Source organism: Melopsittacus undulatus, chromosome 3 (assembly GCF_012275295.1).
Source record: "Melopsittacus undulatus isolate bMelUnd1 chromosome 3, bMelUnd1.mat.Z, whole genome shotgun sequence".
Lineage (NCBI taxonomy): Eukaryota > Metazoa > Chordata > Aves > Psittaciformes > Psittaculidae > Melopsittacus > Melopsittacus undulatus.
In genome coordinates, this window is record NC_047529.1 from 107,107,726 (window position 1) to 107,131,051 (window position 23,326).

Here is a 23,326-nt window from a genome sequence, read left to right on the forward strand (position 1 = left end):
TATAAACCTCACTTCCTCAGGAAACCAGCCTAGAAATAATATTCAGAAACCCATAAACTGACAGTTACTGAAGGGATCTGCAGTAAACATGTCATGAAAACAGGAATACAGGAGCTGCTCAATAAGTTGCAGTATTTGCACTTGGAGAGAAGCCTTCTACACTGCATCTAACTACATAATGCTGCTTGATAGGAGAGTTCAACAGCAAGGAACTCAAAAGCAGAGACTCAGCATCTTAAAAATTAACCACAGCTTAACAATTAAAGTTCTCCCAAACACTCCAACTAAATCTTACCAAATGCTGTGCCATCAGTCACACAGAGCAGTAAATACTGTACATCCTCCAAAAATCGATTTATGGTAGCGTGCTGCATACACCAGATCAGTAACACTTAATGCTACTCCATGACTGTTAAGAACATACTCTACATTCCCACAGAACTACCAGCTCGGATCTTAAACAGGTAGGGTTTTGTTTCTCCACAGAGGCTTTCTAGAACTCAGGAACTATGTCATCCCTTCAGTCTCATTTTACTACCACAAACCTCACTTATCAGGCTAATTTGGAGGTTTACAGCTTTTTCATGTGGCTTAAGACCATGCAGATCATAGAAATAACTAAGTTTTATTGGGGTCTCAGGCCTGTCCTGGAGGCTCCAGAGCAGCAACTAATCCTCCTTGTGTCTGGACTGAGCTGATCAGAACATTATTTCCTTAACAGCTTCATAAAATCTAATGTTTAAAAAGTTTGTGAAATGACCAATTTTCCATATAGTATTCCCTTTGGAAAACCGATCAAGTTATTAACGATGTTCCCTTCCTGAAAAGGTATCTACTGCTTAAACCCACAGTAAGGAAAAAATGTTGCTGCAGTTAAGCCAAATAGAGGACTTTGAGCTACCATTATAAAGTTTACCATGAATCCACATACAGGCCCTCTCTCTACATCTACACATCCAACACTCAGTGACACATCCATCCCACGTATATGGGATCCTTTATCAATGCTTGTTAAAGTGTTTTGATGTTCTGGATGGCCCTAGCACATTTCTTGTGTTGAAGATGCTCAGAAACGAATTTTCTGACAAATAAGAGAATTCTGAAGAACTTCACTTCTGAGAAGGTCAGAGATATTTTCAATATAAGAAACAGAAACTGGACTTACAAAAAAGAAGGTTACATCAAGCAGCAGGACAGTTGGGATTCCACCAAAAGTTACGCCCTGGAGCACTGTGCTACCCTGGGCAGTGCTATAGCAGTACGTCTCATTCGTTGAGTTGAAAGGTAGGCTTCTATTCCAGAAGTAGACTAGATGAGAATGTCCAAAACCCAGGAAAAAGAAAGGGTTCATTTTGTGTTTCCTTTAAAAAAAACAGAAAAGAGAGACAACCATGTGAAAAACCTGCCTGGTATTTGTGAGATATACTAATACTGCAAGTACAAAAAGAGCAGAAGGATTCAACCAGGAAGCTACTTTGGAAATGAAGTTTTATTTGACAAACTTTCCCCTTCACCTGTAAAATATTTCACAATAACTGACAGCCTCAGTTACTAGCAGTGCCCAGTGAGAGTTCCAGGCATCCAACCAACCATGTTCTGTACACACACCTGAGGAAGACAACTACAGACCTGCACAAACCAAACTTCCCTGTCTTCTAAGCTCTAATATCATTCTTATCCCTGGGTTCTGATTTTAGGAGTAACATGGGGCATCAGATATTCCAGCAGTGGCAGTTGAAGATTTTGCTCCTAGTTGATGAGCATGTGTTGAATATACCAGCTTGTGAACTTTGTATTAAAAAATGTCAAGACCTTGAGATTATTAACTAATTTCCTACTAATTCCAAAGAAAAGAACTACTACACAAACATTCATCTCTGCTGTTAGGATACTGTATGATTTTCCTTTGTTAATAGTATTCGACTGAAAGAACTGCACAGTGCACCATGAACAAGAAAGAACAAGGAATATTTCTAAGAGAACAGCCATCTACCTCATTTTAGTCAACAGACCTGCTCAGATAACGTGGTAACACAAAAGAATGAACAAGATTTGGCTGCTGATACAAACGTCTTTTTATTACTGCAGGCAGTTGCTGGCTTATTTTGGGTCTTTCCACTTCAAGCATTGCTTTTCTTGTATCTTACTAACCTGATGGCTTCAATGTAGTCTGGACAAAAGCATGTTTCATGCATAACACCCTTCTGATTGACAAATTCATGAAGAAAGCATACTCCAAAAAACTACCCTTTCAAAGCAAATAAGGCACTCATCACGCAGGTCCAGGGACACTGCTTTCGGGATACCATGCCTTTGCAAGAGCAACGCACATGTCTGATGGCAGCGCTATTCTGGATGCTGAAAACAAAACCAAGCCAAGATTATTTATAACTGCAAGTTCTCTCTTTAAACAGCAGGAAATCAGCATAGAGAATACTCCTTCCAAACCAGCTTGACTGAACACTGGACTGTGGGACATGGTGGGGAAGAAATTCTTTCCCAGCTGACACGTTTCAGCACAGGCCAACATATAAACATATCAATGTGTGCCGGCAAGCTATACTTGCTTTCTAAGGATGCAAATTGTGTGCTGACAAAAGAGAAGGCACTATTGAACACACTTCTGAAACCTTCACAATTGCACAGAGAGCACACTAAGTTTCATGTTAACACACGTATCTTATCACAGTTTCCCGTTCTTAAAAGCTATTATCTTTAAGAAAGCCGGCTGTCAGGAAGATAAAGAGCCCTCCAAGGGTGGATTTGCGCTGCAACAACCCAGTAAGAGGCACTTGGCCACCTTTCGAGGCAAGGCGAGCACCGGTGCGGGCTCCATAAACGTGAAACCACCTCCTTTCTCCAGGCTGGGACCCCGACAGCGTCTCCGGCCCGGGGAGGGTGTGAAATGGGGGTGTCAAGGCCCGTTTCCCAGACGGCACACGGAAAACCCGCAGGGAGCCAACCCCTCCGCTCCTTGCTCGCCTCAGGGCAACGAGCCTGCGAGGGCAGCCCCCGCCCCACAAGGAGGGGACGTCCCCAGGGCCGCCCGTACGAGGGAGCGAGGAGGAGGCCCAGGAAAAAGGCCGGTTCCCTCAGGAGGGTCGGGCGGAGGGGAGCGGGCAGCCCGGCCGCACCGGCCACCCGTCAGGGCTCACCTCAGCCCTGTCCCTTCCCCGCGGCCACCTCACGTAGCCTCTGCCCGTCCTGTGCCCGCACACAGCAGCTGACAAGGGCTGCCACCGGCAGCACCGCTTCCGCCCTCCCTTACCTGCACCGCGGCAGCCGCGGCCTCTCCCTTCCCCTTCCCTCCCGTCTCGTCACCACACGGGGCGCAGCTCCGAACCACCCATCCCAACCCCGAAGTTAGGAGCTTCAGCAACAAGTCCCTGCTACCGCGCATGCGTGACGGGTCGGGGCGGTGGCCATTGCTCGCCCGCCTCCTGTCTTGCTTCACAGGGTAGCATGGCGCCGCGGGCAGTTGTACTCGTCATGGGGACATGGATGCCCCTCTGTACCCTTCTTTTCCAGACCCTGGGGAGTTCTCCTTATGGAAGGGATCATGTAGTGAAATAACCGTCGTTCTTCGTGTTCTATCTCATCTGTCACCAACATGGCATGGCAGGGGGCAGATGTGATCACCCGATTTTAGTAAGCGGAGTTTTGTTTCGGACAGCTGGGGCCGTGGTGGGAGCTGGGTTGATTTCCCATACCACAGGCAAGACCTTCAGGTTAGAGGCCTGTGAATGCCAAAGAACCTGCCTTTAAAGCATAGAACCACAGACATGCTGAGTTGAAAAGGACCTTAAGATCACTTAGTTCCAGCCTCCGGCCATGAACAACTTGAACCAGGCATTCCCTTTCTGAAACAACGTTGAAATTGCATCTACAGTGGTTTACAACAGTTATTTCTGATGTTCATAGCTAAGATAGTTTTATGCCAGATCCTACAGATAAAACCTTTGGTAAAGAATGAAGGATTTCGAAACTATGTGGTTTCTCAGTGTGTTCTACAGTGCTCTGGTTTGGAGGAAGCCATTTTGTGCCTCTGACTCTCGCTATCCATTAACATTGGAAAAACCTAGACCCAAACAGAGCTTTTTATAGAAAAATTAAAAAATAAATAAATAACATAATAATAAGAAGAAGGAAAAAGATATGTGAGATTTCAAGAAAGACTTCACAGTTCCCAATCTGGTGAAGTGGACAAGCGTGCAGGTACAAATGGAGCAGCCCATACGCTAAGGTAACTCTGGAAGAGATTAAGTTATAATAGTTACATGACTGTGCCACAAAATATTTGAGGCCTTTTGTTTCCAAACACCTATACTGAGAAATAGCATTTCAATGTTGTAAATTGGAAAAAAACAAAACCTAGGCAGTTTTAACTTAATGTGCCTGTGACAGATCTGGGATGAAACTGATTCCTAGCCCACAGGATGCTGGACATCAAGGCATCTCTACCAGCAGAGATGAAGAAGTCAGGCCACACTTGGAATGCTGGATGCTTAAGAACTGAGCATCCCAGCTGCCAGTAAACCAGTATCTCCCATGCTCATACCTCCATCTTCAACTGTTTATGTTCATGTCTATTCAAACTATATTACTTAGGGCCCTGAATGCATACCTGCTGTTCCATTCCCTACCATTTTATTAATCCACAACTGTTTCGCTCCGTCAAATTCTTGTTTCACTTTTCAGGGATGGCTGCTCAATGGAGAGCAGCATTTGCCTGTACACATTAGCTGCCTTCGCCCACTCTGTCCCACAGAAGGGGAAAGTACTATTTACCATTTTAAGAGCTAATTCTGTCATTTATCTAGCAGCTGCATTGTAGATAACCTGTGATTTTACACTGTTAGTTAAGAAATGGCATAAAAGTTCCAGCTCAAAGCAGAGTGGTTCAGATCCACTGCTGGAATAAAGAAATTGCACTGCTGTTGAAGGATGTTAATTATTTTAGCTTTAAAATGCACTCTGTGCTTAGGGATCTGTTGGTGCTAAAGTTGTTTGGCGTGAGTGTAGTAATTACTCCATCTTGGCTTTTCCGGAGTAACTCTTCCTGTGGACGGTGTATTTTAAAACAGAAGTCTAAAGTGGATTAGTTATAATTGCTTTCTTTATAATTAAGTTTTACTGAAGTAGCTGCAGCAGAGTAGACCTACCACATAGGTGAAGCCTCAGTGTATGCTCACAGCTCTTACACTCCTAGGACCAAAATCCTTTTGGTTGATTTTCTCACCGATTTCCTAAGGTGTTTGTACTTTTGATTCTTGCCTTATTTTTCAAAATTAAGAAGGCCAAACTCTGGCTGGATTATCTTCCTTTGGAGTGTAAAATAGGTGATATTTAGTGATCTTGACATTATAGTCTTGATGTTCTGCATTCTGAAGACTTTTGCTTGGCTACAAAATCATTTTCCCCTCTTTCTCACACGGGTAACATCAGGCTTTTGTCATTTGGGCTTTTTTTTCCTTCCTCTGTCTAGACAGGCTCTTTAGCTAAGTGGTGTGATTTTGTTTATCTCTAATTTCAACAGCAGAGTCACATTTCCCTCTTCCCTACCTCTTGTAAATAGGGTTTTGTTTACCACTGTCTGTTCTTTTGGTGACAAAAGCCACATACTGTCATTAGTTAGCAAACGTTTCATTATGTTGCTCAAGCAGATGGAAATCCAGCCTCAGCACCTGGGGAGCAGGCCAACAGAATTTCAAATTCTTCCATCTTTCTTGTATTCTGCATGTTCCATATTCACTTCAACAGCTCTTTAGCACCAAGCTGAACAAGTGTGCTGGGTGTTTACACTTACGTGTGTGAGTCTTCCCTTGCTTTATTAAATGACCTTATGTCTAAAGAACTCCTCTGTCACTTTAGTTTGATTTATCACAGCAGGACTCTCCTTGATGGGTGAACTCCTAACAGGACATCAATAGTCTCTGGATGTGAGTAGCAGGTGGCCTGAAGCTTTACCATGCTTGGCAGCTCTCACTGTGGTTTCTTCTCTCTGAAGAAACTCGTCGGCCCAGATTGCTGCTCCTTACTTATCTGCCTATTCAAATATATCTTAATGGATTTGATTCAGGCTTCTAGCCTGGCAGCCCTTTGCTAGCTTTTTCTTCTTCATCTAGCGATCTGTTTACAAGCCTTGATATACCCAAGGATTTGGTGTGGCCATTGAGGAGTCTTCCTTTGAAGGTCTGAACATTAATGTATGTCTAATAAAAACAAACCAATAATAAAATCTAGAGACAGACAGATTTAAATAAACTATAATTATAATACAAATCAGCAAGCAGCAATGTTGATTTAAATTAACAATTTACACTTGGTTTCTTGCTATACTTATTATTTTTGTAGTGCTGCTTCACTTTCATAGATAACATGTTGATTTTCAAGGTAGAAATAGCCTTGCATTAGAGTTAGAACGTATAACTGACTATAGCTATCAATATATGATAGAAATTTGTCTTGCTTTTCTTTGACATTTTGTGTCAGATAGGAAATGGTGAATAGGGTGTTGGTATTGATGCTTGAGCATGATTGATTTTTCTCATGAGCTTTGTCAAGGTAACAACTGGAGTTTTGTCAAAATGCATAAGTAACTGCAGACAGAAATAGCAGTACTGAAAAGTGCAGAAGGAAAAAAAAAGCTTATTTCAACATTATTTTGCATTTAAGCTTGATTTATGAAATGGTGAATTATTGCCCCTACTTTGTGCACTAAGCTCATTGGTTTTGATCACCCTGGTTGTGTCTAAAGAGGCATCCCAGTGAGTGCTTCTGAACAACACCCCACCTATGAACACTGCCAAACCTTGCCATAGGCTACGCCAGGCCTGTGCCTTACCAGGGGACAATGCATAGACTTCTTCACCCCTGTGAGGTTTTATGCCTCTGCTTTGTGGCTGTGGAGGATCTCTTGCTGATTTTTAGGTTTATTACTAGCTTGTCAAAATGTAACCACTGTTGATGTGACACACTTTGGCACAAAACTAGGACAAGGTGATGTGAAACATGGATGACTTCATGATTTTCTGAATATACCTATTATCTTAATGCCTATCCATGCGTTAACCATGTGCGTATAGAACTCGAAGAGAGTTAATGTATGGGTGGCATAGCACTAACTATAATTAAGGCAGCTCCCTGAGAGAGAGGGAGATGGAGAAACCATCTGTCACAATGTGGTGTCTCCCAGTGGAGAGGACGGCACCTGGCCACATGACCCATTGGATTTAGGTGAATCGGGGAGCAGGTGTGTTTGTCACCAGTGTAAAATACAAGCCACTTACAGTTTGCTCTTGGCTACAACAGATGTTCGTTTTAGTGAAGAACTCTGGTGTCCTGTAGAGCCTCTGTGCTCCACAGCTGTCCTGACCATAAGTAGTAACTCTTGTACCAGTACCGGGGTGAAAGCAAACCTGGACAGACATTAAGAATATCCTGCCTTGGGTTCCGATTTCCTTGGCGCAGAAAGCTGTGTGATTGCTTGTGCAGGAGCCACAAAACGCCCCAGCAGATCTTGCAGTCTGAGCCATTGGAGGGTGGAGTCAGCAGGGTTTGCTGGAAGCTTGAATTGAAAGTAAATATTGTTAACCAACCTCTCAAATCCTGGGTTTGATCAGAAAAGACTGGATAAGGGAAAATAAGGTTTAGGGTTTTGTTTCAAATACTACTCACTCTGAGCAAACTACTTATTAAATTGATTGGTCTGCATTATCCACTCTATCTTCAAAGAGTCCAGTGAGATTCCCAGCTTTTAGACTTAAGAACTGGGTTTCAGGGCTTTGGTAATGGCTATTCCTGGTTCTCTGGCTTGACTTTCCTTCAAGTACCAGCATCAGACACATTACTTGAACCTTTACAAATGTAATTCACAATAGTTTTAGTGTCAAAAGCTTAAGCCTTGATATAGATTCATAGAATGGTTTGAGTTGGAAAGGACCTTGAGATCATCCAGTTCCAGCCCCCTGATATGGGCAGGGATGCCTCATGCTAGACCATGTCACCCAACGCTCTGTGCAACCTGGCCTTGAACACTGCCAGAGATGGAGCATTCACCACTTCCCTGGGCAACCTGTTCCAATGCCTCACCACCCTCACAGTAAAGAACTTCTTCCTTATGTATTTTAATAGAGATCTGGATTAAATGATTTTTAAAGGACTTTTTAAATGAATAATCTTTTTTCCCTTAGGCAGGAATTCCACCTTCCCACTTCTGGACGTAGAGAAGAACAAAAAATCAGAGTGTAGACTATGAGGATTTCAAAGAGCTTTGATTTTATTTGAATCCCAGGTTCACACAAAGCAAACCTAAAGCAGCAGAAGAGTTACACTCATTAGCTTCTGTGTTCCACCTAGGAGCTTCCACCAATAATGACCTCTAGATTTATGTGTGTTGGCCTTTAGATCTGTTAAATTCAGATTTTGGCTTTGTGAAGAGCTGAGAAGATCCCTGTTACATTTCCCACTGCAGCAATGACTTGACTCCTTTGCAGGTACGTGCTGTAGTGGGTGAGTCCAGGGTGCCACTAATGATAGCAGGATGAGCAAGATCCTGGTGGGCCTATGCAGGGGGTCAGGTGCCAGGTACACCAGGCGCATTGGTGACAGGATGCAAAGTGGCTTAAGCAGAAGGCCGTGAAGAGCCATTGCAGCAGCAAACAGCCTTGACTAGAGGTAGTGTGGCTCTTTCCAGTAAGGAAAATCCTGCACCTAGGGCCTGGCTTTACTGGAGCATGGCTGGAAATGGTGAGGTACTGAAGCATCCATGCCGCTTGAGGCATGATGCAGGCATGTGAGTCCTCCCTGGACACTTCATGGGACCTCTGCTATAGGGGAGCAGTGGAGTTACCTAAATACTAGCTGTTCCTTAGCATGTGATCACCTTTTGGACATGTTACCACCATACCTTCTGATTTTCCCATTCACATCCCTACCTATCCACTCTTTTGTTCTTTTTTTCTGTAGTAGTTTATTTCCTCCTTCCATTCATACTTTCTCATATTTCCTTTTCTGTGATGATTTTATTTTCTCTGAATCACTTGTTTTTCTTTCTGTTCCATCTTTCTCTTCTCAAATGGTTGCAGAGGGTATAAAGGTATTCATGTGGCCTGATCTGTGTAAAAAGGTAACATAGTCACTGCAAGCTGAGCTTAAAGACATGGGTGATCTGGGGACCAAAGGAGAACTTTCTTCCCTGTACGTAAGCAGTAACAGATGGCAAGAGGGATATCTCTTGTTTTACTAAGATACTCTATGTACAGTTACTGTTAGAGTCTACTGGTGATAAGGGTTTTGTTTATAGAAGCTGTGGTTGGCTGGTGCCTTTGAAAATCAGGTTATATATTTTGGTGTCTAAATATGGACTTGAAAATTTTGGCCAGGGTGATTTGCTCAAGGTCATTATTCTGACTCAGGGACAGAATACAGAAAAGAAAAACCTTTTCAGCTCTCCCTTCCTATTGATACTCTGTACAGTTTCAGTAAATTAGATGTTTAGATACCCAGATTCAGTAAAGCAGATGTTTAGATATCCAGATTATATACCAGATTATAATGACATGAGTGATCAGAATTGATTTGGGAGGAGTTAAAAGCACATCCTGTAAAGTGGCACAGTCACTTTGTGGAGTTTCTGGAGTGAGATGGACCCTCGAGCAGAAGAAACGCTCCATGTTGCATGGGAGCATCTAGGCAAACTGTTCCTGCCTTCACAACATGGTGCACCTTTTGTTCTACATCCTGTCTGGGGCAGTTTCTGGGACTGTTTGGTCACACCTGAGAGAGTAGGTTGAAGCTGTCACTGCTGCACTTAGAGCCCTCAGATGAGCAGACTTGAGGTTTAAGACCCTGAATTGCCAACTGCTCTGGGGAACAGTGAGCCAGGTTGATCATAGTTCTTTTGCACTGGAGTTCCTATGAAGATTAGAAGGATTTCATACATCAGTGTAAGACCTTGAATTTACTATCCAATTGATCACAATGAGAGCATTTCTCAGAGGACATGAAATTGTGTTAAGAAATCAGTTTCTTCCACTATCCTTAGGAAACAAGACAACTATGTCTTGTAATTGCTGCTGTTTCTGAATCACTTTCAAGTTAAGCCCAGGCAATAGTATATTTTCGTGTTCCATTGTGAATTGAAGCATTTTCTTGTGTAGGACAGCATGTGTTGAAAAGAGTTACCAGCCTGGGAACACAGTGAAGTCCAGAGGTAAACTTTCCTATCACAAGGGACTGAGAACAAATCAAGCAGTGCAGCCTCCAGAGAGATTTAAGAGCCAGTTTTCCAAGTCTGCAGCACATAGTGATTTTCAAATCCACTGGATTTGTAGAACCTGAATGTCATGGAAAACACCTTTTTGCTGTAGTCTGTGTTTGAGGTGTCCTAACAGATCTGGTCAAACCAAGTAAGAATCTCAAATTCATTCTTGGGCCATCAAAGTCTCCTCTTTGATTGTAGTAATTTATTTCAAGTTTTCCTGTCACAGGGGTAAAAGATTCCTCACTCTATTTTAGAATAAAAGCAGAGAAGAGGCAATAAGCACCCAAATTTTGTCCAAATAGATGAAAAATGGATTCTGAATTTCTTTTGGGGCATTTACAAATTTTCTCCACATGTATGATTTGTCCAAAGACCCTGGATTCTGTACTGGCAACTGCTGTACTGGTGCTGCATAAATAAAACACATTTTAGTCACTATGTCTTTACTATAGTTATTCAGCCTGGAAAGCTGACAAATACCAGCTTCAAAGGCATGGCATTTCCTACAGAATCCCATGTTGAATCCAGAATTAAGGTTCAGAAATACATTTTGTTGCTGTGAGGAAATGTTGGTAATTCCTGGATTAACGCTTTTCAATAAGCAAATGGTTAGGTAAGAAAAGACAAAAGCAACTGAAGTTTGTGTTTCACGCTTCAAGTGACCTGGCCAAGTGTGGCTACATTCCCTTTTAAAATCAAGTGACCACGGTGCATCTCCCAGGGTCCTGTAGTATGAATGCTAAAAGGATTAAAAGTAGTCAGGTCACACAGCTTTCTTTTACTCTTTACAAGGGCCATGTTAAATCCGAGACTTTATACCCCTTGTTTACATAGATATGAGTACATAGCAGGAAATTACATAACTTGACCTGTGCCACGAAGTAAAATACCCCTTTGTGTTCTGTTTTGGAGTCAAATATGTAAGGAACTGTATTTTATCCAGTGCTTTCCTACTGAAGTCTTTTTCATTAAAAAGTAATAACATACCCCAAAAAGTTACAAAAGCAATGCAATGATAATACAAGTATTTAAGTGAAAACAGCTTTGTAGTAACTGCTTGAGTATAAGTGATATATCCACACACCCTCCTTCCTGCACATGGCAGCATTGTTTGAAAGCAAAAGCAAAGTAGGGGGATCTTTTAATACTTGTTCCTATGCAGTTCTCAAAGGTGTAGCAAGGTACCCAATGTAGAGTGAAAGGTAATGGAATGGAATGAACAAGATAAATAATAAATCAGCATAAGTAGGAAACAGCTCACTAGGGTCAAAAATTAGTTAATGATCTGAAATTTTATTAACAGCTCTAAAATCTTTTAAATGCATATCAAATACCCTATGGCCCTCTAAGACCATTCTCAGAACTCTGAAGACAAATAAGAGATGCCTGCAAAGTTTAGTGCAGTGTTTACAGCAAGTTAAGCCTGCATCTTTCTGTTTAAAAACAGTGACTATTAAATATGAGGATGAGGGATTATAGTCTGATTCAGATCACCAGTTCAAAGAAGACTGTTCTGTACCTCTTGAATCTCCTGCACCCTCCAAAGCTTCTCATTCTCCCCCAGCACCAGCCCAGCTCACCTGAAGCTCAGGCAGGCAGGTCTGGTGCTGTTACTGCATCCATTCAGAATTCCGTATCATCATCCTTCCAATCATGGCACTGATGTGCCTTTAACATCAAGGAAAACAGCCATGTGCAAGTAATTACTTGAAACTGAATACATCTATGTTCTACAGTGTAAAACCCACTGACACACAATAGCCCCTGAGTCACTTTAGCCACAGATGTTACAGCTGGAAGACAACCATACAAGTAGTTTAGCTCATTTTCTTGCTGTTGCAAGTATCTTTTTTCCTATCAATGTATTTGCTAAGGTGCTGCCCAAGTTAATTTTAAGTATCTCAGTGAGGTCTAACGGAAGCCTTTAGGCAGTTACTCTACACTCCATCTGATGCACCAAATTAGAGAAGTCTGTAGTATTTATCAGGTCTATCTTGTAATCTCTGTGCACGTTATGACTTCATTTTGTGTTCTACAATCTTGCAGAGTTTGTTGTAATTTTACGTGCAAGGAACAGCCCTTTTTTGCACTACGCTAACAGTACTATATTGTATGACAGCCCACAGGGCTTAACAGAAGAGGTTCCTTTTAGATCTCACTCATCTTGGCCTTTCATCTTTATTTTTGGTCTGCAGAACAAAAACATCTTCCAGAAATGTTAGCAATGCAAATTATTCAGCTTTCATTAACATGTTACTTCATAATCTTTCTGCTTTTTCAGCTTTTTTTGGTAATAGAAATAAATTACAGCTGCTAAAATACAGTGTTTTTCTTTTTCTATCTGACTTGGGGAAAAAGTGGTGAATTTGTATGGCAAAAAAGAGGAAATTCTGTTCAGTGAAGCAAAAGTTACTAGAGTTAAAATTGACTGGAGGCAATATGATCCAGAATTAAGCCAGGCTACTTGCTGCCACAGATGAAATATGAATAGTATTCCAAATGTATTAGCACAACAGGAAAATGGGGGTATTTCTCACTCACTGGAAGGCCACTCACTAAACAAACTTGGCACAGAATCTGTAGGGGGAATGGGACAGAGTTGTTTAGGTTGGAAAAGATCTTTAAGATCAAATCCAATTGTTAACCCAGGATTGCCAAATCCACCCATAGAGATAGCAGCTGAGAGGTTCACACACTGAGCCCTCATGGTGACATTCACTGGAGTGTGTTGGTTAAAGGCCAACTGAGCAGCACGCACCACCAAGAGCAGGGAGAGTCTGTGCAGCCTCACCAACCCTGTCTGGCCCAGAGGTGGGCTCTTACTTCCATCACTAAGGAGGAAAAAGGCTGATAAACTTTTACAGTGTCAACACACAGCTGCAGAGAGAGGAAAAAAGAGGCAGCATTTTAACTAGGCAGATAAATGGGGTCTCATTAGAAAATTAAATGGTGCTCCTATAAAATACAGCTATTTCTCAGTAATAGGGACATTCCTTAATGAAGTGGACTGTGATGTAAAACAAGCAATTTAGGGATGTATGCTTATTTGTCTGAATCAGCAGCATTTGCTAAATGTCAGTGGTTTTGCCTTTTCTGTAGGCATCGGAGTGGTAACAAATCCTGCTTCCCCAGCTCCAAACAAGGCACAGATAAGGGCAGTGGGGAGGAGACTGCAGAGGGGACAGAAAAAGCTGTATTTAAACAGTTGTGTTTGCTTTTCTGTTAAAAAAAAGTCTTGGACATCTCTTTTCTGCCAGAACACTGGTACTTTGCAAATGCTGCCAACACAAACCCTTCGAGCAAGCCAGCTGACATCAGCTGACCAAGGACATGGTGGGACATTGGACGTTTTATCCATTCCTCTTCAAACAAGCAGCCTTTTGTCTGGACTGTTTGACCAAAACAAGCCCGTGAGTAAAAGCCTATGGAAGGCGTGCTGAAGTCAATCTATCTAAGATACACAGCACCAGGAGCATGAGCTGAGCTTAAGATCAGATGAGGTTTGCAACATTTCTCAAATAAAATGGGGGGTTTACTATACTGGATTCATTACAAGATAAGTACATAAGGGAACATTATTCCTTTTGCTGCCTGGGGCTTTATGATCAGCATTTTGTGAGAGGAGCCCAATAGGACATGCAGTTTGTAAGACATTTCATTGGAGATAGCCAATGCAGTCTAGCCTACACTGGTGATGAGAGAAAGCAGGCTCCTGCCCTAGCCTAGATTAAATGAATTGGATAATTTCTGTATAGCTCAGGCAGATGGTTGCTCCACAAAACTTGCTACTGGGATTGGCTCCTTAGCTGGCAGGCAGAGCAAACGTTAAGGACTGAGGCTGTGGTTGCAGTGTATGAGTTTTGTGCCCTGTCAGTTCAGAACGAACATGGTTCAGCTCAGATAAGGGACACAAAGTTCTGTTTCCCAGAGCCATATTAGCCAGAGTCCACAATACAGATGTAAAGTCCGTGTTTATGGACCCACTCTGGGGGTGGGGTGGTGGTGCATGGAAATGCTTAGATAAGGACGGGCAAGTCAAACACAAAGCACAAAAATTAACAAGGCCAAATTCTGGAACAAATCATGACCAGCAGAAAGGATTTAGTACAGATCAGCGTTCCACACTGAGTGGCTTTGCTGTTTGCAGCCTGGCCCTGGGAGCCAGATAAAGCTGTATGTCTTGTGTTATTAAGCCATGTCTTATGAACCTTTTCCATGCCAGGTTCTAGCACAGTGGGCTGAGGCCATGGGGAGCACCCATGCAAACTCGTGAGCTATGCTGGCCCCACCAAAATCCTGGGCGCTGTTCTGACTCTGCACACTGAGCAAGCTATTCATGCTCTGATGACAGAGCAGCTTCTCTAGAGGTAGAGGACTGAAAGCCACTGCCCTGGCAAGATGGTTTCCCAGTATCTTTCAACAGGCATATCCCATTTTCATTCATCCCTGTGATGGTGGTGATGCCCTGGCATAGGTTGTCCAGAGAAGCGGTAGCTGCACCATCCCTGGCATTGTTCAAGGCTGGGTTGGATGAGGCTTGGAGCAACCTGGTCCAGGGGAAGGTGTCCCTGACCATGGCAGGGGATTGGAACTGGATGAGCTTTAAGATTCTTCCAACCCAAACCATTCTGTGATTCTGTGTATTAGCGCTAATTGTTTTGCATCATCCCTGGAGCCACACAGGCTGGATAGAGTGAGGCATATACAGCCCTTCTTGCCTAAAGGTAACATCAGTATACAGGTTTGCCTCTTTGCTGGGGGTGAGACAAGTGTTGCACTGTGTTACACCTCCAGCCATGCCTTGTAAAGAGGACAGGCTAAGCCATGAGCCCCCAGACAGTATTCATGAGTGAGTACTGTTTGCTGCACTTAGTGACATCTCACTCTCATCCTGCACTGAAGGTGCTGTGCAGCTTGAGAGGTGGGAAATGGAAAAGCTCTTTGCCTTGATCACTATTTAGAAATTAGGCTTAAACCCAGGCTGAGCAAAGTGGAGCTGCTCTCTGCTGGCAGTGGGGTGGCTTTCCAGCTTGGTGAGCTTCACACTCTCTGTCTGGACTTGCTTGATGCAGGGCCGGTTTCTGCAAAGGAGTGGGGGTTCCACAACCAGCACAGACTGTGCCAAGTCAAGAAAGAAGGCAAAGATGGCTGTGAAATCCCACTTAAAGATGTGCAACCTGCGTTTAAAATGAATATCAAGCACTGATATCATTAAAATGAATTGAAGCACTGGCTGGTGGCTGTCATGATGTGTTGGTGAGGCAGCATGAGAAGGGCATAATTTCATGCATTAACTGCAGTTTACTCCCACTTTTGAAACCTGTAGCCCAGCACTTCACATGACCAGCTTATTTTGTGGTGGTGTATTAGTTATGTAAACCTCAGTGTGCTTCAGACTGGAAAAGAATATGAAACAGAACATCTACTTGAATTCATTTCTTAACTTGGCAAGTTTATACCTGCATCTTAACTACTACTGTTTTTACTTCCACGCTGCTGGATTCAAAAGACCCTGACCTGGGGGCACATCGGACCAAAATCTACATAGAGATGTGCTCCCATCTCTGTACAACAAACCTGTTGCACAAATCAGGGCATTTCTTGGAGCACACAAAAGCTGCTGCCTTTCACACCACTCAGGCAAAGGCTGTTCTACTATGGGCTCAATTGCAATGCAGAAGGATTGTGTCCGTGGAAATTCAAATCTTGAAAATATTTAGATCCTCACTGACATACTGCAAATACATTTGAAACATTCTTGTATACCAGGGTAAGGGCTACATAAGTAGACTAAGCTTTTCACACTTTCTCTCTGAACCTGTTGGATTTATTTCTCAAACCCCATTGCATAGATATGCCCAGCAAATGTCACAGAGAACCATTTGTAATGAAATTAAAGCTTAAACATAAAGATTTTCTCTTTCCTAAGCACTGGCTTCTATTAGAACTGGGAGTTGTTCATATTTCATCCCTTGCAGCCTCTGTAAATCCTCTGTTTGACATTTTGAATGTGCCATACAGGTTCTAATACACATTACACAAAAAGACCTATTATAAAATTCCTGACTTTTTCTTGTTTGTGTGACAAAGGGGGAATGGCAAATCCTCCAATTGGACGAGATAATCACTCTCCTGTGAAAAGCCTACAATCCACATCCTCTGTTTTCTTCTTAGCTGAGCTTCAACTGTGTTTGGTCAATAATTTTATGTGTGAAGTCCATAAATCACCTTCCAATACACACTGGACAGTGGAGAGTCCTGGTACGTTAGACATCAGCCACAGGAAAAATCACATCATGTCTGGATCCAGGAAAGCCAAATGCTGCTGGAACATTCCATTTCATGTTATGGTTTTCTGAAGAGCCCTCTTTACACAGTAGGACTGCTTTCTGGAGTGAAAGATAGGTGGATGGATAAAGGTTTACAGGATCAGGTCTTCTGACATGACAGAGAGACCATTACAAATCCATGAACTGCAGTTTTACTCAGGTGACTATCACTGTATAAATATAACAAATTCATTGCTGGAACTGAGTTATACAACACTTACAGAGCAGATCTAAAGAAAACTTTGTCAGACACCTGAACATTGCTTAGGTGCAGTTTGTGCCCCACGTCTCTGAAGTGGTTCATGGTGTGACTGCATTGGTTTCATGCAGTGAGAAGCAGTCATGTGCTGTTTAGCTGGGGAGGCAGTACACAGGGAAGAGCCAGGCATACTGAGCCTTCCTAAGGGGCTGAGAGTGTCACAGAGGTATCACATAAACCCCTTCCTTCCTCTTGCTTGCAAGAGCTAGAGTTTCTGACATGAGTTGAAGTTGATGCAGTCAGTGAAGTGGATATTTTTCACTGCTATTTGTGTCTTGGGAATGAATGTAACAGAAAATATGGAATTGTTTAGAGGAAGATGCTCTACAAAAGAATGTTCTGCCTTGGGCTGTGCACAGACTGTTAGTTTGTAGTCTGTTTCCATTTTAGCCTTAAAACTCAATTCAGCTAAATAAGGTGCCCCTTTAACATTTATTGGAGGCTTTATCATGGTTAAGGAGACAAGTTTCTTACAAGGTTATAAAGACAAAATGTTCACTAACACAAGTGTTTAGTTAGGCTCTTTCAGGCCACTCTGTTGTCTTCCTCTGTGTGCAAACCAGGCTGCCTTGGCTGATACTTGTTTTAAGGAGGAATAAGCCACAGTGGGCTGCTTTTGTACAGGTTCTTCTAGCCAGGCTTTTCCCAGGGCACACCATTCAGCCTGGACACTGGATCAAACTGGACCAATTTAAAATCATTTACAGAGACACTGATGCTGAAGACATTTGTATGTATGCTCAGGCATGTCATTGCTGCAGAGCATGAGAATTTGCCCAAGTGCCATGCTTCATCACTGTTATCAACCACATTTTATTCTTTTTCAGTGTGCTTCTCCTGGGATTTGTAAACCCAGACTTCCACATCTTATGCCAGCAAAAGCCAGGGAAGCAGAGGATGTGAGCTTCAAGTTTAAAGGTTGACTTCGAGGCAAACATCTGCACACATCCCCCAGACTCCAGGTCTGCTCTCCAGAGACTGAACAGCATTCAAAATACCAATATTCCTCATCCATGCTGTGGAAAAGCAGAGTGGTTTCTCATGTTCACTGAAAGGTGATCTGCCTTAATATAAAGCCTTCTTCTCTTAAGCACAAGTATTATGAAACCCACAGGAATCCATAAAGAGTGATGGGATATTTTTCTAAAGTGCCAGGCCTGTACATCTTCCACCTTCTGTGATTCAGGAGCAGCGTAAAAGGTCATAAACCATTCAGCTGCTGTGATTCACTGCACTGATTCATGTGCTTGGTACAAATATTCAGAGATCAAAGCAGCACCTACCCCCCAGAAAAAGATTTTAAATGATTTTTTAATGCTTGCCATAAAGATGGACTTCCAGCTAAAGCATTATTCTCCTGATTGATAGTAGATATTTTAGGTAGCAAGTCCCCTACAGTAAAGATTGATGCTTCCTTTAAGAATCATATGGTATGGTACCTAAAGCAATGTACTCTGCAGATGTGTTTCCTCCCTGACCTAGCCTGAACGTGAGACACTGGTCACACAGGGTTTTTCTGGGCAGAAGTTTACAGGGAGTTAAAAAAGAATGGAAACTTCTTCCCTGTGAAGGAATCTGGAAGCTCCCCTAAACCATTTTGTATTAACTTTGCAGTGGATGAAGGTGTTAAACTGGCATGTGTCTATTGATGGGGAAGTGATCCTTTCAAGTTCTCTGCTTCATCCCCACTTGTGGAATTTGTTGTGCCAGTGGGACGAGGCTGGCTATAAAACCCCAGCATCCCGCTCAGGCAGCCTGCCACCACATCTCTGCTGAGAGACATCCCCCCTTCATCTCTGCTGGGCAAGCAGCTCTTCGCTGACAGAGGAGGATGGATGTGAGGTTCACCCGGATGCTCTGCTTGCTCTGCCTGGTCATCACAGTCCAGGCATTTACCCAGGAGGGGTTCAAGGAGGTGTTGCTGAAGCAGCTGGGGCTCTCTGAGTTCCCTACACTTCATAGGAGAGACTTGGTGGATCTGGTTATCCCAGACCACGTGAAGAACAAATACATCTCCATGCTGAAGCGGCAAAGGGTGAAGCGCAGAGCTTTGCCGAGCCTGGCAGGCATCCTCAGGGGGATCCCTGGCAATGCAGGTAATGTTTCTGCTGTCTGGGAGCTTGGGATGCATTGTGCAGTTGCAATGGGAGGCAACAGGATGGGCACAGGCAAACCCACGGGGGGAATGAAGTTTGGATCTGGCTCCAAACTGGAGCTGTGTAGAAGATGAGCAAGTAACACTCATGAGTAAGACCTTGCACCTGGAGAGCGGGTCCCACTTACAAGGGGCAGGCTGCTGCTGGGGCTTAATAGAAAGGAAAACCTTTGGTACCCAGGTAATATTTTGGGCAGGTGGAAAAGTGATGTTAAAAAAAAATCAGTACAAAGTGCCGATCTGGCAGGTTTGGAGTCAAAAGTCTAGGAAGTCCTCTGATAAGAATCACATCCTTTGAGGATATTTAATTCTCCCCTGTATTTTTTATTTGTTTTTGTTTGCCTGGGAATAATACCAAGGAGGAAATCAGCTCTGCAGACACCATGGGGTTTGTACAAGGGCGCTTGTTTCACTTCCAAAAGGCATACATAGCACCCTGGGCAGCAAGTGGAAACACTTTTTCATTGCAAGTGGGGCAGTTTCCTGCTCTTACGCCCAGTGCTGGCACAGTGTGATGTGCACCTTTTGGGGTTTGCTCAGTTTGGGGTCAAATGATACAGGAGATTTCTTTCCTCCAGAGGACAGAGGCTCAGACGTAGAAGAATTAGGGCATTTGCAAGACACTGATTTAAGTATGCATTAGAAAAGGTGTGTTTAGTGGCTGTCTCTGCCACAAGAGCTGATGTGGAAGCATGGAAAGAGTGTGTTGTGATGATAATAGTGAATGAAGTGTGGGGGCTTTGCTCACTGGGATGGCAATGACAGACTGTCTGTTTTGTTCCTTGGCAGGAGAAGCGCTCTACTCTGACACCACCACACGCCAGAATCTGATCTTTGACATGGAGGGCAGAATACCTCAAAACAGTGAAGTGACAATGGCTGAGCTGAAACTCTTCAAAAAGCCTCTGGACAGAGCAAACCTGCCTGCCAGGCAGTCTCACAGACCTGTCTCCAATGCCAGAGTCAGCGTGTACTGGGTGCAGCAGCAGCACGATGGCACCAACAGGACCTCCCTGATAGACTCCAGGTAAGAAAAAGACCTCTCCTGAAGGCAGGACAGTAGATACAGTGTATGGGTCCTCTGGGCTGGGTTTGGTTGTCATGTGTTTCTGCCTCCGGTCAGTCTGGTGGGGTTACATCTGTAGAATCAGGCTCTATAGCCTCTAAACCCAGAATGAGTTTATAAGAGCAGATACTAGATTGAGACTGTAATAGATGATGATTCATTGAGATTATCTATGTCTGTGTCAAACAAGGCCATGTACTGCCAGATCTTCCCCTTTAAAACATTCCACCTCTCTCACTTCTGGCTCACTCTTAACTCACATGGGTTACTGGCAGCTGATATGCTTTCAATTGGCCATCTCATTGCCTGGTTTCAATAAGTAAACTATGCAAAAAGCATCTGATTCTGTAGCCTTGAGCTCTGTGGAAGTTTTACAACCCTTGAAGGCAGAATTAGACATCAAACCAATTTTCTGGGTGGGTAGAAACTTACATCCCTGATGCAGCTAGGACAGGAGCAGAGGGGAATACTGTGGTGTTTACCAGCCTCACTAATCCTGAGGCTGCATGTAACCGTGCACTCCCATACTTCTGTATGAGCACGAATAATACCTTAACATGAGCACACACAGAGAGTTTTATTTGGCCCTTCAGTGTCTGTTATAACCCTGTGCTCCTTTCTGAGGTGTGTTAATTGCTGTTATGCTCATCAGAGTGCTCAGCAAAAATTACCATGTAATCAAGGCATGTGACAATCTGTGGGGAGCAAATTACTCTGCTGCAGTGACAGTGCTGCAAGCCCAGGCTTTGTGTGATAGGCTTTTCTCTAATGCCAAGCCCTTGTCGTGCAGGCTGGTTCCTATACGTGAGTCAGGCTGGAAGAACTTTGATGTGACACAGGCTGTGCATTACTGGCAGCGAAACAAGAGGCGGGAGCCATTGTTACTGGAGGTCTGGATTGAAGGAGAAAGGGTAGGCAGCTATGCCTCAGAAATGGCCAAAGCTGTGCATTTCACCTCCCAGGACCCCAAGGATAAAGCCTTAAGCAAACCTGAACTGGTGCTTTACACCCTCGACTTGGAAGACTATGGGTACGTATGAAAGCTAAATCTGTACTGCCTCTGATATAAGAGTGCCCCTGAATTATTGTGCTAACAAAAGGTGTGCAGCTCTCACCCTCACAAGTAAACTGGAGGAGTCAGAGAGTTGCTGCTGAATCGCACCTCTCCTCTTCCCACATTTGTTGCCTGCATATTCAAATGAAACCCCATCATGGCCCCAGTTTCACATGGCAGGGTGCTATTAACGAGGGGGATTATTTCACCTGCATTCCACTTTCCAGTTACGGCATCAGTTCTTGCTTCTCTCTTGGCACACAGGGGCCCTGGGGACTGCAGGGAGGAGGCAGTGAAGGGGAAATCCACCTGCTGTCGGCAGAAGCACTACGTGAATTTCCGTGAGCTCCCCTGGGCGCAGCACTGGATCATCGAGCCAGCGGGGTACCAGGCTTACCGGTGCTCAGGGGGCTGCCTGCAGGCCCCCAGCACCCTGGGCCGCTTTGGCTATGGGGTGCGTGCCTGTGCCGAGGTGGAGAGCTCCCCACTGCCCATGATGCTGCTGGTCAAGAGGGGCAACCACACAGAGATCGAGGCGGCCGAGTTTCCCAACATGATCATCGAGAAGTGCGGCTGTGTGACAGATGGCATGGCACTGGTGTGAGGTGTGGGGCCAGCCAGGGTGCTACCCAGGCCCTGGCTCCTCACAGCCCTTCCCAGAGACACCCCAGGCTGCAGCCATGCAGTGATAAAGGTGCTGGGGGGATCCCCACATACCTGTGTGCAAGGGACAGCATGCGCCCCACTACCCTGCAGAGCTTGCACTTAAAGCCACTGTCCACATAGATGGGCTCAGAAGAGCATCCATCTTCGTGTATAACTATGTGAGGGGTACCTATGGAGCCTAATGCTTCTTGGGACCCTCTTGGTGCTAGCCAAATTTCACTGAATTTGATGGACCTGCATCCAATATATTTCAGCCCCTACCCTGGAGCACTGCAAGCAGCTACAGGCAAAGGAGGAGTGATCATCACCAGATAGAGAAGTAATACATGGGTTCAGCTTTCCATTATTAGACTCCTGGTTTTGGTCCTTGTCTGTCCAAGTCATGTTTATGATGAACTGGAGAGCAGAAGCACTTACATGTATATATTGTATACACACACACATGTGTACATATATATAGTATATATGTATGTATTGTCTACATACATATTGGATATATACATATTATCTACATACATATATGTACATAAAATATTGTCTAAAGCTCAAAGGAACATAGATATGCACGTATGTATCATATGCATGTATACATGTACATAAAATATTACCTGGAACACAAAGGATCATATTTTTGGCCCCCGCTCCTGTGCTTAGGAGAGTTTCAAACAGAATTTAGAGTTCTGAAGTCAATGGGAATATTAGGACTTAAGTTTGCTCATACAAATAACAGTTTGTAAAATCATAGAATCATAGAAGCAGCTAGGTTGGGAAAGACCTTTAAGATCATCAAGTCAAACCATTACCCCAGGAAATCAGACCTTTATTTTTCTGGTTGTGTCTTGCAGTTGTTTCAATTTAGGGATACTTTTGTGTGCTTACAACCTCAAGGCAACAATAAACCACAATTATTAAAGTAGCCATGTGTTTGCTTATATTTATTCTTAGTTATTAAATTGGAGGGGGGAAAGTCTGTCCTGTTTCTGAATGCACCCTGGTGCCCAGCTCATGTGAAGATACACAGTAACAGCTCTTGGTTACCTGTGTGATCCTGCCTGCTTCTGGCAAAGCTCATGTACCCAGGCAGGGGGACTGGCACTGGGCTGGATCTGCTGCAGAGGTCAAGCTTTAAGAGGTTAAGGCTTTCTTAAAAAGGAAACCTAGAAACATACTAGTGTTTGGTGTCCCTGCCCATGGCAGCGGGCTGGAACTAGATGATCTTAAGGTCTTTCCAACCCAAACCATTCTATGATTCTGACAGGCAGGAGTTGATGCTCTGGGTATGAGCCTGTGAGCAGTAGCAGTGCAGTGCCAGAGCCTGCAGGCAATCACCTGGAGCTGTACTGCAGGAAGAGTAGCTGCTCATGCTCCTCCCTTCCCAGGTGAAGTGCTTTAACCCTGACCATTCCTTACAGAATGGCATCTGACCAGCACATCCACTGGAGAGATGCAGTGACAATGGGTTTTGAACTGTACCAAACTGTTGGCCTGGGTGTCACCAATGATAATGATTTCCATACTTCCTGTCAGACTTCT

General features: G+C 43.7%; 2 protein-coding genes across 2 annotated transcripts in view; one reads left to right on the top strand and one right to left on the bottom strand.

The window, feature by feature from the left end:
- Positions 1 to 3,361, bottom strand: part of TMEM63A (transmembrane protein 63A) — a 31,103-nt gene extending 27,742 nt beyond the window's left edge. The window contains exons 1-2 of the mRNA XM_034060904.1: positions 3,269 to 3,361; positions 1,166 to 1,361 (exon numbers count right to left, since the gene is read on the bottom strand). Of these exons, the coding sequence (XP_033916795.1) occupies positions 1,166 to 1,351 (186 nt within the window). The 5' untranslated portion in view covers positions 1,352 to 1,361; positions 3,269 to 3,361. The remainder of the gene's footprint in view (positions 1 to 1,165; positions 1,362 to 3,268) is intronic.
- A 15,322-nt stretch (positions 3,362 to 18,683) lies between these two features.
- LOC101868552 (left-right determination factor 1-like) lies at positions 18,684 to 21,731 on the top strand. Its single transcript, XM_005152063.2, has 4 exons — positions 18,684 to 18,948; positions 19,800 to 20,034; positions 20,864 to 21,103; positions 21,392 to 21,731. Exons 1-4 carry the CDS (start codon positions 18,684 to 18,686, stop codon positions 21,729 to 21,731), a joined length of 1,080 nt encoding a protein of 359 aa, XP_005152120.1.
- Positions 21,732 to 23,326: the final 1,595 nt, after the last annotated feature.